At 36.2% G+C, this 15184-nt stretch overlaps 1 protein-coding gene across 1 annotated transcript in view; it reads right to left on the bottom strand.

The window, feature by feature from the left end:
- Positions 1 to 3885: 3885 nt before the first annotated feature.
- The window catches only part of RBM25 (RNA binding motif protein 25), a 32956-nt gene continuing 21657 nt past the window's right edge, over positions 3886 to 15184 (bottom strand). The window contains 11 exon segments of the mRNA XM_085299853.1: positions 3886 to 5423; positions 6567 to 6614; positions 7937 to 8035; positions 8478 to 8752; positions 9756 to 10080; positions 10326 to 10476; positions 11183 to 11256; positions 12774 to 12863; positions 13203 to 13425; positions 14385 to 14560; positions 14562 to 14669. Coding sequence (XP_085155979.1) covers positions 5331 to 5423; positions 6567 to 6614; positions 7937 to 8035; positions 8478 to 8752; positions 9756 to 10080; positions 10326 to 10476; positions 11183 to 11256; positions 12774 to 12863; positions 13203 to 13425; positions 14385 to 14560; positions 14562 to 14669 — 1662 coding nt within the window. The 3' untranslated portion in view covers positions 3886 to 5330.

The following is a 15184-nucleotide window of genomic DNA, read 5'->3' as shown; positions in this document are numbered from 1 at the left end:
TTCCGGAGAGAGCGAGCCTAAAGCGCCTCGTTAATCACCGAGATTTTGCATTTCTGCTTACCTGGGGAGGGGAGAAACCCTGAAACGGTAATTGGTTGCTGGAAAAAAAAAATGAATTATTTAAGAGCCAGATTTGAACTGCAGAAGAAAATTAGTTGATTAGTTGATTTCCCTCTTGGAGACTCTAGCTGAGGGTGCTTCTGCCAGGCAAAGCTGTTGCCTACTCCTGTGGAATGAATTTATCTGAAATTTTCTCACTTAGTGGAAATTACTTTTGACACTTGTACAAAATCATCCTCTCTGAAAAGCCTAGAACTATGTTTGCCTGAATCACCTGTGCACCTTGTTTAATGGTAGAAGTTACTGGAGGTGCTGAGAACAGAGTTCTTGAGCTGACTGGCTTTTCATGTTTTATTTTCCTTGAACTAGTACTTGCTAGCCATACACCTGTAATTCATTTGTAGAACAGGCAGCTATGAAATAGTGGGGTTTTTCCCCCTCCCCCCTTGCATAGCAAARTAAAGCTTGTCTTACATGATCAGCTACTAAATAGAAATGGATTTTTAAGAGAAAAATACACTACAAACTTTGTTAATTTGTTACTTAAGCTATTACTGTTAAAATGCCAATAAAAAAGCATTACAAAGAAAAATCTTGAAATGATCTTAACAATATTTTCACTTTGAAATGTAAAAACCTCTCTTTTCAAGAAGCCTAGGTAGACCTGTGACTCCATTCTAGGAAGAGATGAAGGTAACTTCAAATCTGAAGCTTGCTTTAGTATCCATGGTATTTGAGTAATCTATGCTTYGTTTTTAAGGACACTTAGTGTAACAGGCGACTAACACCCAATTCAAACAGCAAAATCTACTGAGAGACCATGCTGCATTCTGCATGTTTAAGAAAGACTTTGTATTTTACTATTCAACTACCCTCCAATTAGAAAATGAATTTAAGTGACACAGAAGTATTGCACATTAGAGTTACATTTTTACCTGTGCACTTTGACAGAAATACCAAGTTTATGGGCTGCAGGCATTTGAAGTGCATTTAAAATGAACACATTTTAGAATAAATAAGCAAAGCATAACCATTAATTGAATGAAACTATCAGTTTAGGAATTTGGACATTCAAGTGAACCAGACAATTTTCTATGTATATTACTGATACCTTTTTAATCTATGGTAACATACCTATTCTTATAATACTGCTAGTCTGCATTTTAATTTGTAATTTTGCATATTCATACATAAGAWTTTTTTCCCTTAGTCATTAATTACAATTAAAAACTATGCCTTTCAAGATATGTTTACAGCCATGCTAAATTACCARATGTTGTTAATGTATGAAGAGAAGCATATTCTTCATCCCTAAAATAATAATTCCAGATTCTCCCAGGACAAAGCTATTTCATAGCTTCAGAGTTTCTGGTTGTGAAGCAGGAACTAGAGCTTGGTGTACCAGACTATATGAAGTCTGTGCACTTCATGAACAGGAAGTCATCTCTAAGCACATGGTCTGATAATTAAATAAGGCTCTCTGAGCTCATGTTAATACAAGAACTACTTGTATTTCTAAGGCAGAATCACTAATTAAGAACAAATACTGATAACTCTATCAAAAAACATCCCCCCAAAACCAATCCCCTCTGCCCTTGAAACTCAGCAGTTATTTGCCTTGCTTAAGAGGGAAAGAAAAAGTTCACTGTCCCAGATATTTAGTCTTGAGATACTTTGAGACTTTTTCCAGGTCTGGARCAACTGATGAAAGACATGGGTAGACCTCAGGATTTAATGCACAACTGCTTGTTTACACTGGGAAAAATAAAGTGCGACTCTACAGAAATGTATAAAACTGAAACTTCCAGCTCTAAGTGCCTCCACTCACTAAAATACTCCTGCATGTAGGTGTCTAGCAACGCCATTTAATGAAAAGCCTAAGAGGTCTAATGCTTTCCTCTAACAGGAATGTTAACAGTAAGAAACAGGGATTCAGTGAGAAACTAAATTTCTGGTTTGTGTTCCTACTTCCCCACACCTTTAGAGTAGAAATCATCTAGCCAAGTAATGGTTTCCCTTTTTAAGGCAGGTTCTGATTTAAAAAGGGAGAGTAGCACTAAATGAATACATAATCATGTTAAATATTCTAGACATGAAAAAAGTCTCATGTCATCAAGTTAACAGTAATATAGAACTATGTTGTTCTTTACCGAGCTCCTTACCTGTTCATAGTTTCCAATTCTTTTTCATAGTGCATATAAAAGCAAACCGTACTGCAAAGAATTTACGTTACGTAGTTGCGTATTCTGAGTAATGCTACAGTTGGTCAGTTGTGCAGAGTGATTTTAAGGAGACCAAGAGCATTCTTTCAAAGAAATTAAGATGTAAATCCTCAATATAAACACTGATATTTTTCTCTCTATGTACTTATACATAAGTTTTTCATTCCTGTCATGGAATAGGTCATATTGTGGCATATTGCACTGAATACCCAGTGACAACATACATACATAGCTATATCAGTAACGTCCCCAGTGTGTTGTCAATCTGTGCATCACTACGTTCCATAGTGGTAGCATACTATCAGTATTAAACATGTCCACACTTTCACATTTTCAGACAGTGCTGTAATTTGAAACTGGTTAAAAAAGTTTTTTCTAACTCCCCCCCACCAAGTTTATCTTGAAGTAATTCTGCTCCTGTGTGTTGAGAGAAAAACATTGTTAAGGAAGGGAAGTTACTTTCTGTATTATGAACCTCTCAGCACTACTTAGAATTGTGTCCTATCTCCAGCATCACACCCCCCAAACAATTTATTATCAGTGAGAAACAGTAACACTAGTTTGAGCAACAAGTAACACCAGAAGTTACTACTAAAAATCCTGAGTTTTGAAAGAGCAGAATTTGCTAAATCACTTGCAAAAGCCAGGTGCTATACTGGACATTCCTTCCTCCTTCAACTACGACTGAAAATTTTAACTTCCACCAAAATCCATGTTTTGATATGGCACAACCGCTTTTAAGTACTGATTACTTATTTACCTGAATATTTTAACACTTCAGTTTAAATTTTACATGTCTTCATCACCCAGATGAACCTCCTTCTTCCTTTAGTCTCCTTAGGAAGGCAAGAATACAAGCTTATGTCCAATTCATTAATAGTATAATGGACTAATAAACAGCTTTAATGTAGGGCAAAAGAAATCAAGATTACATCTCATAACTTAGTCTTTCACTAAAGAATCTAAACAAGGACATTAGTAGCATTACAAGGCCTCTGTTGCAATTTCCTTGTTTAAATACTAATGACAGGGATGGAATGTCACATTAGCAAAACAAAAAGCACCCAAAGAGATGGGACTCAAAGTCCATTCTCCCTCTTTTCCGCATTTTTCTACAAACCTGGAACAAGTTTTGAAATTCTTTAGAATTTGGAGGGTTTTTGTTAATGTCAATACAAAATTGCATAGGAGAGAATGGGGAAATGATTTTTTAGGGTACATCAAGTTGTAGGAAAAAAGACAAAACCCAAGAGAAGGAAGGTTGCTGCATGTAAGTATGCGAAACAAAACAGCCTCATGCAAACTCAAGCACAATTTAAGATAACATCTGAGCATTACACTTCAAATTTAAAAAGAGAACATTTTGTGGTGTGTAGTATTACAACGATGAGAAAGAACACATTAGCAGCGTATCTGTATTTGCAGGCTTTAGTGACCTGATGTAAATCAGAAAGTAATTTAAAACAACAACAAATATATATATATATATATATATATATAAGTCTCAAAGCCTAATTTATGAATGTTTTAGTTATTGATTCAGAAAGCAGTGTTAAATAAAACCACATGCTGCACAAGACTCCAAAAAAACTCAGCCCTTAAATCAAATATATACATTTTTAATATCTGAAGTATTTACATGGTGGAACCTTTACACGATCCCATTTGTTAAGAACAGTGTTTTCAAGTGTCCTCTCCAGATACAAAGAACTAGTAACTCAAGGTCACAGTTATGTTTTCTGAACAGGTCAACCTGTATCCTTCAGTTAAATACAATATAGAGATACTGGAACAGCTTTACTTAATTTGTTTGCTATTCAGAATTGTGTTTAAAAATTAAAAATGTTTTGAGACAGTTTGCTCCCTGGAACACAGTCATCCTGCAATCAAAACAGCTCATAGCACATCATCATTTTGACTTCTTACCTGGGTATGAGATAAAAAAATGCAGTGTACAGTACATCTCATCATTTATACTACATCAGCCTATTTATAAAAACCCATACAGACAAGGCAGGAAAGTATTGCCCTCTTTTCTTGGGCAAGAGACTGCTTACAGTACAACTGAAGAAAACAAGAGTCAGGGCTGGTTCAACAGTATGCATAAAAACAAGACTTCAGCTTTGTTTGAAAACTTAGGTTTAGTTTTGTCAACTACTGTTGTTCAGTAACATCCTTTTACCTTTCCAAACAGGTAATTTTTTTTTTTAATTCTAAAAAAAAAAAAAAATAATTTATTAAAAAAAATCAAATCTGATTATTTTGGAGACAGTAGGGATAAATAGGAAGGGCTAAAATAAAATTGGTCAGATATCCTAAGTTAAAAAAAAAATTAAATAATGCTTGTTGGAAGTCGTGCTCTTGATCTAACTGAGAAAACAATAAAAAGCTTTCTGCAATTTGCACTTTCTAAGAAAGAAGCAAAGCATCTGCAGGAGAGATTCAGTTTCCAGCTTCATTAGTAATTCTAAATAGGTGAAGTACTGAGACTCCTGCTGGTTCAAGTCAGAATAGAAAAGTCTATGGGAACTCTTTTTCCAGAGTCAGATGAGGTGACCAACATCTCACATAAAACTGTTTTGTTAAAGCAGCTCAAAGGACTTTTTAAATTGTGTTTTGATCACTTCTTAAATAGAGGGAGGATAACCCAGAAAAGGCTAATAAATCTGCAGTAAAATCATTTGTCTTCGTCTGTAACTGACATAGTTCCACATTAAGTGCAAATGTTTTGCAAAACAGGGCTCTTTTTAATATTTACAAGAATCAGAATAGCATAACAAGATTACCAGAGAGCGTGTACAGTAGCTGCAGCTTATAAAACATACCGGTAATTGTACCTGGTGAATTATAAAGAGAACCAACGCAGGATTCAGATAACTATAACCGAGAAGGGTAAAGGGGGCCTCAGAGCAGAGGACAAAAAAWTTCACATTTTCTACATAAAAAAATACAGGTCTCAAGTCTCTGAGAACAGAGAAAATTCGAAGTCCTTGAATGATGGGGAGGAAAAAAAAATTGAAATGGAACCCTAGAAGCAAGGAGCGTGCTTTATTTCACTAGACCAATCTTCTTGGCTTCTGTTTCATATATCAACAACCTCCACATTTTGACTATGAAAACTTCAGCTTCTTCATCCAGTACCTGTAAAAAAATGCACATTTTTTTTGGTTATGATGATGTTCCAGTTATAAAGACTAATTCCAGCCATATCAGAAAGTCTATCAGTTGTAGTTAAAAGGAAGATGACTGTGTGGGGAACAACCATTTTTTTTATGAATAAGCTGAGTGGAGGTAGTATTACCCAACTTACGCCTTGAAGTGAGGCACTGTATAAAACTTAAATGCAGGACCCACATCAGACTTGGCCAGGCTCAAATTAAATAGTTGTAAAATGCAGCTGTTAAGCACTATGAGACAGAAATACCAATACATTGGTCTCCAAAAATAGTAGTAAGAATTGTGAAGAATATAAGAACAGGACAAACATACATGATGTTTTCCCTTAACTCTCTCCTAGCCTACACCCATTTTCAGCTTAGGAAGTTCCTTGGACATTGATTTATTTAGTAATCCCTTCTCCACTGAGGGACTACTAAATAAACTTTCCTTGAACTTATCCAGGCTTCTCTTGAACACATGTAAACTTTTAAGCATGCATAACATCTCTCAGGAAGATCCCCAGGTCATCTACTAGTCAGACCAAGAGCCACGTACTAACTTCTGTTATGAATCTGTTTCCTGTCAACCTGATGCCTCCAAGTTTTTGGTGTAGAAGAGAGCGAACCATTCCTATTCACCTTTCAGTGAATGAAAACAAGGAAAAACACTAGTCTTGTTTTATAGAGTTCCTCTCTTCCAACATCAGGCAAAATGCAAGAACCTTCAACCTTCTAGAGATCACCTTTTACTCATTACTTAGAAACAGACCCATTAAAACTCTAAAAATCTAGTTACAAGAATAGGAGGGGAAAAACATTGAGATTTATGATACAAAACTGTTATTGGCTGATTCTTTTCTCTCCTATTAGGAGCAGAATATTCTACATTTCTGAATACTGAGCATTTCTGAAAATACATTAGTATTTTCTCCTTAGGTGCCAAAATCACAAAGTCATCTAAGTGCCAGGATAGCCTCTTTATTAAAGTCATTTTCATATCTACCTACAGTATGCATGTTCTATGAATGTGAAATGTTTCTGTTATGGACTCCAACTATTTCACAAAACTCACTGTTAGCATCAGTGTAATGTAGAAGGTGTATTAAGTTATACAATTTCTGCTTACCATGGCAACATCATCCAGTATGCTCTGTGGTGAGCTATGAGCCATAACCTGAAAGAAAAATGTTTTTAGTTTGAAAATTGAAGGGAAACCATCCCAACATTTTTTTTAGCAAAAATTGAATCATTGCTTTTCAAGGATTTTGAATTCTTTGCACATTCAATATAGGAAACATGTATTTCCAAATCATTAGTTCACAGTAATAACCAGGGCAAAATTAATCTTAAACTACATCAACTTCCATTGCAGTGCTAGTGTTGCAGCTCTTTGCCAAGAGAGAACTTCTAGCAAGCCCCAGAGATTCAACAGGAACTCTATGTGCTGACTATCCTTGCATCTCCAGTTSGGCTTTCCTAGTTTGAGGAATAAGCTCCCCTTCCTTCAACAGTGAACTCCTAATGGAAGGAGGCAAAGGCAAGAGCAGACAGATCTTGTCCCTGTATCACTGTTCATAACCGAATTTTCTGTCTGCCATTTAAAGTATTCATACTGTTTTATTTTTTTTTCAGAACCAAGTAGCCTTTTAAGACTATAGGCTGACATTCTTTTTTTAAAAATATAATTTAAAACTTGACGAATATTAAGCTTCCATTTTTTGCTTTCTGTTAACCACCTGCATCCATAGAACTATCACACAGTGTACCTCTCAGAGCAGCACTAAAAGGGAAGCTGAGACAAGCCATTATGAATGCGAGTATCACAAAAGCTAAAAATGAGTTTTTGAAACCCTCTGCTTAAGAAACAGCTATAAAGTTATGCTGATTTAAGCAAGTTACTAAGTTTGTAGGTTGTAATTTGATGGAAGAAGCTATGAACAGTTTAGTTTAAAAAAGTGTCCACTGGCAAAAAGGTAGAGATTTGGCGCCTCAGAGTGACTTCTAATGAGAAGCTTAGAACCTCAGTATTTGTTTGCTGATAAAGCAACAACAGCAACTGAAAAGAGCTTTCCGAAGAGTTAATTCAGTTAATTTAAAATTAACGTAAAATCAACCTATTGGCTTCTTTTTTTTTTCTCCTGAATTTGTATACATTTTTGTTAGAAACAGGAATGGCCAATGAGATTAGCTCTGAAATCTAATGATGAAGCTCTGAGTTTAACACCTGCTTTGCCAACTGCTTATTTCATCAATCCAGACAACGGGTTTATCTAACAGATAACAGAGAGCATCTGGCATGTACATATTGTGTATAAACAATAAAGGATCTAACTTGTAAATCGTAAGGGTACATACCAATTCCAAGTATACTGACTGTCTCTGAACAATACCATGAAATACAGAGAAGATAACATACTGCCTTCAAATACAGATACTGCARTCATTGCTGCTGCTTAAACTGGGAGTAAAAACCAGATTTTTTTWAAAAAAATTAACCTTAGAACAGACAAAGTCAACTAGCGTAGCTTCTTCTTCACCAATGTATTCTATTATTTTCTTGTTGATCCACGGCCTGATTCGACGTTCCATTAATGTCTGAAAGAGAAAAGAATACCATAGTTTCCATAATCTTTGTTGCCTTGAAACAATACCACTAGAAAGAGACAGTTAGAAGACACAAACAACTGTTTAGTGAAAAATACGAACTGACAGCAACTACAAGATAACTCTCCTGGATTTGGTGACAGCAATTATTTGTTTCCATTCAATCAGACAATCATTCAAACATGTTTTTAGAGGACTTTTTTCCCCTTCCATGATACTGTTAGACAATTTATGGCAGCAGTTCAATAAAAATAAGGCATACTTCAGAATCAATATCGTAAATGGAAAAGAAATACAGTAATTGTATTTGATTCCATTTGACACTGCTGCTTCAGCACATCATGGTTCCAGGTGTGCTGCCTCCTTATTCACTTCTGAGGTTTGTTTGGGGAAGTTAGGCTTTTCTGTGAACGATTAAAACGAATCAACTTACTGAATCCACAATTGACCAGTCAAGAGGATAAGCAAAAAGCTCTGGTTTTGCTGTAGGAATCTTCTCAATAAGACTCTTAATATGTTTGCGTTTTTCTTCTGTATTGACGCTGCCTTTGAGATTGCTTTTATCTTCTTCTCCATAATCCAAGGGGACCAGTTTCCTTTTCCGGGGCACATCATCACTGTCTTCATCATCAAATTTATTGAAAACGCTATCCACAGCAAGCTTCTTCCTTTTTACAGCATTGGGCTGATTAGGACTATTGCAGGCCCCTACAAACAAAAGGGTGAATAACAATTTCATAAAACTACAACTGAAGCTAGTTTGCTTTTTGTAAATTCGAGAAAGATTGTACTGCATGTTAAATGTCTGTGAACGTCTAGATCAGCATTTTAATCTCTCCAACTTTGTTACAAATGGCAAAAAAGGTAAAGATTGCAGCTGAGTTTCTTCAAAGTTCATGAAAAGTAAGGTCTTTCTCTACCCTGAAGCCAACTAGCACCCCCACTGAGGAAAGGGACTATAGGATGAGTTCAACCCTTAGTAAGTGCAAAGTACAGAACTGAAAGATTATGATGGATTAAGCCAGAGATACAGCTTTAATCAGTTAACCTCATTCCAGATGGATTTTCTTCATTCAAAATTTAACACAGAGGGAGCTCAAACTGCAACCTTGGCATAACTCAATCAACATAATAAATCATAAATGCATAAGCCTTATGGGAGATCTGCTGCTCAGAACTCTTAAAAAAAATCTAGAAATTTGCTAACATGCTAAGGAACTCCAGACTTACACACTATATGCAATTCTGTGATCAATTCATTGTGCTACTCTAAGGTGGGGAGCAGGAAGTCTCATTTTCAATTTTCTTCTTCTTTTAAAAGGATCTTTGTGAATAAATAAAAGAGAGGGGCTTAATTTAAAATGTACTTACATGAATGAAAAGTAGCAATGGGTTTTAAAAGAAATATTTAGAGATCTATTAAAGTGAAATATTATGTGGAATTAACCGATTCCAGTTCAATATTCTTAAAGTTAATTCTTTAGCATGCCAAAACTTCCCTCTCTCTCCTCCTTCCCTCCACATTCTATAAAGCAGATGATCTGGATAAAGGGGGGGGGAGATCAAGGAGAACATCTAGGTAACACCTTGATACACTAAGTTGTTTGAGTATGTCAAAAACACCATATATTTGGAAAACCAACTGTCTATTCAGCTTGGCTTTCTTCATTCTGATCCCATATGGAACATTAAAATAAAAATGTAAACTTGCCCAATTTGAGGCTAAGTCCTATTTTGGGTCGATGTTCCTCTGGTTGTTGTTGATCAGGTGAATTTTCATGAGGAATTATAATGCCACATGGAGATTCATCACCAGGTGTGTTAGGGGTTGCATTTCCACTAGCAGAAGAAACAGATGGGGCAGAACTGATGGGTCGTAAAGTTGGTTTAAGGCAGGGCTTTTGTTCAGGCTCCTCTTCCTCTTCCTCTGGCTCTTCTCTTTTTTCCTCTTTTTCTGGCTTTTCCTCCTCTTCTTCCTCTGACTCTGGCTCTTGCTTGATTTGTGGCTGCCTACGCCTTTCAGCCTCCTGCTCCATCTTTAGTAAAAGAATTAGCAAAAAGAAAAAAAAAACAGCTCTCAAAAACAGCACTGTTCAAAAGAATCTGAAGACTCTCCTTTTCCTAAGGAAGTCTGTGTTAGTCAAAGACAAATACATGTAACCTAATGCCATTTATCCAAATCTAATCCACGCTTATTTTTTCTTATTTTTTGAACTCTATCCAAACATAGATCTAGAAAGCAGATTTTTGTTTTGTATCCAGTGTTCTTACAGCCACTTACTCTCTGGAGTTCTGCATCTGGATCTGGGTGTCCTTCTGCCAGAAGACGCTGCCTGATTTCTTCCAGTTCTTCCTTTTCTCTCTTCCTATCCCGTTCGTCTGCTTCCATCTCTTTCTCCCTGTCTCGTAGCCTCTTCTGAAGAGCACTACCCCTACAAAAGATACAGAATTTGTATTTAAAGAATTTATATTTGTATTTCAGTGAGAACGATATATGACAAAGCAAGAAATATCCAGTATAGACACATCTCCCATTAAATAAAAATAAAATTAAGACCGTCTTGAGTCCCCTATTTTTTGTAGCAGAAGAATCTAGCATGCCAGTTCTCTACATTACTACCCAGTATTTACTGTATTGTATTGAGAATATGAATGACTGCAGATTTCGTCAGAGAAAAGAGTCAAATTATTTGTACTTGAAAGAACCGATTATAATTAAAATTTTGGTTAGTCCTATACTCGAAGGAACTTCCCCATCCTTATGGAGTTAACAAGCTTGCTCTTAATACAAATCACAGCTTCCTTGAAACAGACTGCTTAGAGGTATGCTTCACTGATTCTTCCCCTGCAAGCCCCCTTGTTTTGGGATTACACTATCCTCTGCTCTGCCTCACCCATTAGTTCAGCGATAGGAAGAAGTAGCTACTTCTAAGCATCAACAAGTAGCAGTATGGAGTTTCCCTTTTCCCTCTACCACTTACGCAGTGACTCAGAAATAACTTAGGCAGTTATACGACCTTTACATCACAAGATAACCTCTCTATAACACAATTCCATAAACCTGAACCAATAAGCCCTGCAATTTTGGTAGAACAGCAATAAAAACTTTCTTATTAGGGATAAATATACAAGACATACCTGTAGTATTTCGGATCATCTCTGTCATCATCATAATCTTCTAAGAATTCTTTCAACCGTTTGGCTTCTTTTGCCTGCAAGAATTTGAGGCGTAAGTAACACTGCAAAATTATTTCTGTCTTTCTGAGAATTAAAAATTTACTAATGCTATTGGCAAATTAATTTAATATATTCTATGCTTCAACCTAAAAGCACAGAGCTTTCCAGCCAGCAAACCAAAAGGTTTTGAAATGACATAAATATTCTAAGAATCTGTCAACTTGCTATCATATGTTCTATAGCATATATAGATCTGTTATGTCTATTGTATAATCTCTCTGGTTTGCAGTGTTCTACTATCAACATTTTCAATAGGTTCAATCTTGTTCTTCAAATTCATGAGTCTGGTTTTGAACATTTTAAATGCTAGCTTAAGCGTATTTTGTCAGTACTGCTTAGTTTCAAGAACCACACTTAAAGAAAAAAAAGAATTAGTTATATACAGAAACAAATCTAAGGGATACTTCTACAATAAGCACTCTCCTATCGTGTCATTAATCCAAACCACGTGACACTTAATGCACAGGCCAAAAATTGAAGAAGAGGTGTGATGGTCAACAAAATTTTGTTTTCCTCGGATAAAATGGAAAAAGTAAAACTAGTTCTTTGAGTAGAATATAAATGAGGAATTTCTAGCCTGTATCCAAGCAATATCTTTAAGCCAACACCACAATATTTATATGCCAATGACTTTGAGAAACAAATTATGATTATGATTGTAAATTCAGGACCAAATTTATCACTGCTCTCTACCATTGTCATCCACAGTCAGCATCCAGAAGGATCACAGATAGAAATAAGTCATTCTTGTAGATGTTCCCATCCTACCCTGCAAGCTTTTTGGGAAAAAATTAAGTTTAATGTAAAACAATGTCTCTTCTATTTTCTTCTTCCCCACATCCCTTTGCATTTTCAGCTTTGCAGCACTTCCCAATCTACTTCCTACTTAGGACTTTCACATTTTCTCTTCTTCTCTGGTTTAATTATGAGTATTACAATCATTTAGAAGAACTTATTTAAGGCAAAACTATGACAGTACAAAAATCTCCATCTTCCATAGGTATCATTTCAGACAAATGGCATGAGTTACATCAATAACTGCGATAATTTCACAAGAAAGGAACTGAAGACAGAAATTTACTCAATGCTTAGGTATTACACAAGATCCAGTCACGTGAGCAGGTTGCAAGCAGAACAACAGCTCTGCTCCAGTTTGCACAATTTAGAACACAGAGGTTTTGCTAGAAGTATGACAAAAATGTCACAGATGTAGTAAAACATGATGATCAAAACCACAGTATTTTGCAGCTACTTCTCATTCTTTTGCCTCTGCAAGACCTAACTCACTAAGTTTTGTTTTCCAGACTCTGGATACTACTATTAGACATCTTCTGTTATAAGTCCATTAACTCAAATCTTTGTACAAAAACATGTGCATTTATGCAAAATCAGTCCACTATCACTATCCACAAAGATAGTAATAGAACGCTCCATTTTAAATTGGACATAAAGGAAAAAAACCCAAAACTACAAGTGCAAACATGAGCCTTACCATTTCCCTTCTTCTTTCTTCCTCCCTTTCAGCCTCTTTTTCATATTCTCGGCTTTTCTTCCGTTCTCTGATTTCCCAGTTTTTAAGACGCTGTAACAGAAGAAAAACAAACGCTACAATCTCAAGAATATTAAAAACAACTATAGTATACAAAAAGGTAATTTAGATTACCGTTTAGAAAAAAAACTTCGCTAAAATTAAGCAAACTGTTCATAATTTTAAACCCTGGAATTTAAAAACCTAAATTTCTGCTGAATGAATGATTTATGTGATTTATGCACTGTGCCCCAATTGGTAGAGTCAAGGGATTAAAAATGTATTTAGGAACAAAAAGGGAGAAGGAATGCTGTTTTATCTTAAACCAAAAGAGTCTTTATCACCCATCAGAAATAATTTTTTTCCCAGGAAGCCTTAAAAAACCCAAACTACCTCTTGATATGCAGCTTCTTTTTCCCGCAGTTTTCTCTCTAGCTTTCGGCGTTCATAGGCATCTTCCTCATCTTCTTCTCGATCTCTCTTCTTATCCTTTTCTCGTTCCCGCTCCCGCTCTCGTTCTCTTTCYCGYTCCCGCTCTCGTTCTCTTTCCCGCTCCCGCTCTCGTTCTCTTTCCCGCTCCCGCTCTCGTTCTCTTTCCCTGTCTCTGCTTTTTTCTCTAAAGGAAGGAAAGTTTCAAATTTAAGTATTCAGTGTTCATCCTCACTCAGTTAAGAGTTATGATCTGAATCACAAAGGACTATTTATAGCATCTTCCAAGTTATTTCTTTTGTGCAGCTGTACAACATGATCAACCAATACAGCAACGGGCACACGTCAGTACTTCTAATACACTGAAAAATTATTTATCTAAAAGTAGTTGTCAGAGCATCCCAATCACTAAGTAGGGGMCTCTACAGAAACTAAGAATGAGTACATGGCAACTCTCATCAGATTGTTAGTAGTTCCCAACAGATAACTGACGTAAGCTAAAAACTCTGCAGAGGAGTATACTTAAATCCTTCACGTTTACGTTTACATAGCTTATAGACAACTTGGACCTTGCGCACAAGAACGTACATTTAAAGTGAAACAGCTATTTTTCCTCTGATAAGGAGGACAGAAGTATCACCTATAGCCTGACATGATTAGTCACAATTTAAGACTGAAAGAGGTTTATTTTTATATATATATATGTATGTATGTATGTATACACACACGTGTGCGCGCACGTGTGTATACATATGTGTGTGTGCATATATACGTGTATATATACACGTGCACACACACATACCCGTCAAAAAAAGATAAAGCTAAAAGGTAATGTAGGCAAAAAAGAACACTATCCATCACAGAGTAGAATGAGCTTCTAGAGAAAAACAGCACACTTCAGTCATATTCACTAAACAAGCAAGCCAACTGTGACTTTTCTTATATGCCTATGCTGTGGAAGAAATCAAGTATTTTTTGGTCTGCATCAATGCAGTATTTTCTAAAATCTAATTTTCTGCTTTTATGCTGATCTTCCAGTAGGACTATTCTTTTCTGAACACACAGCTATCAGGTGAACTACATGTACTAAATGAAGAGTACAAGAAAAAAATGAAGCAGTTGAACAGCAACTCAAATGTAATTTACCTTGATCTACTTCGATCCTTGTTGCGATCTGAACTCCTTTCACGATCTCTGTCACGGTCTCTGTCTCGTTCACGGTCTCTGTCTCGGTCTTTAGTTCGGTCACGATCCCTATCTCGTTCACGTTCACGCTCCCGTTCCTTCTCCTTCTCTCGTTCACGTTCACGCTCCCTCTCTTTCACGCTCCCTCCTTTCTCGTTCACGCTCCCGTTCCCTTTCTCTTTCTCTGCGTTCTTTTTCAATTTCCTGTCTTTCTTTCTCCTTTTTGCCTTTTTCCTCCTCCAGTTTCTAAAAACCAACAAGAGAACTTTCACAGTTAATTCCATAGTTTTAGGAACAGGATATTCCCGGCGCAACACACAAGGCTGGTAATGGAAATACCAAAACCGCCACCAATTTTGAAATATTACATAGGGTTTGGTGGGTATTTTTTTTTTTGGGGGGAACTTGTAAGTATGAAATCAAAATGTAGCAATCACAAGACTAAATTTCGTGCAAAAGCATATATCTACACAGACCAGCAATCTCCAACCTTAGCAGGGCAGGGCTGGCCTGACCTTGTATTATAAGCTAACTAAACTGGACATACACAGTGCACTGCCAATCATGGATCAGGTGGGCCACAATTCCCATATGTGAAGCAAGCCACTTGGGTACAAGCAAAGTGAACTTTAAGCTGACAAAATTAATTCTGTTCAACTAGAAAAAAATATATTTGAGTGGAATGCTTACTGGAACAGTGAATTGTTTCCCAAAAAGTCTTGGCAGACCAAAACCATCCTATATGAAAACTTGGGTAAAGA

The sequence above is a fragment of the Rhea americana genome, unplaced genomic scaffold (genome assembly GCF_003343005.1).
Source record: "Rhea americana isolate MKP2758 unplaced genomic scaffold, rheAme1 scaffold_155, whole genome shotgun sequence".
Classification (NCBI taxonomy): domain Eukaryota; kingdom Metazoa; phylum Chordata; class Aves; order Rheiformes; family Rheidae; genus Rhea; species Rhea americana.
Note: the sequence above shows the minus strand (reverse complement) of the source record. Positions and strands in the feature narration are given on the sequence as shown.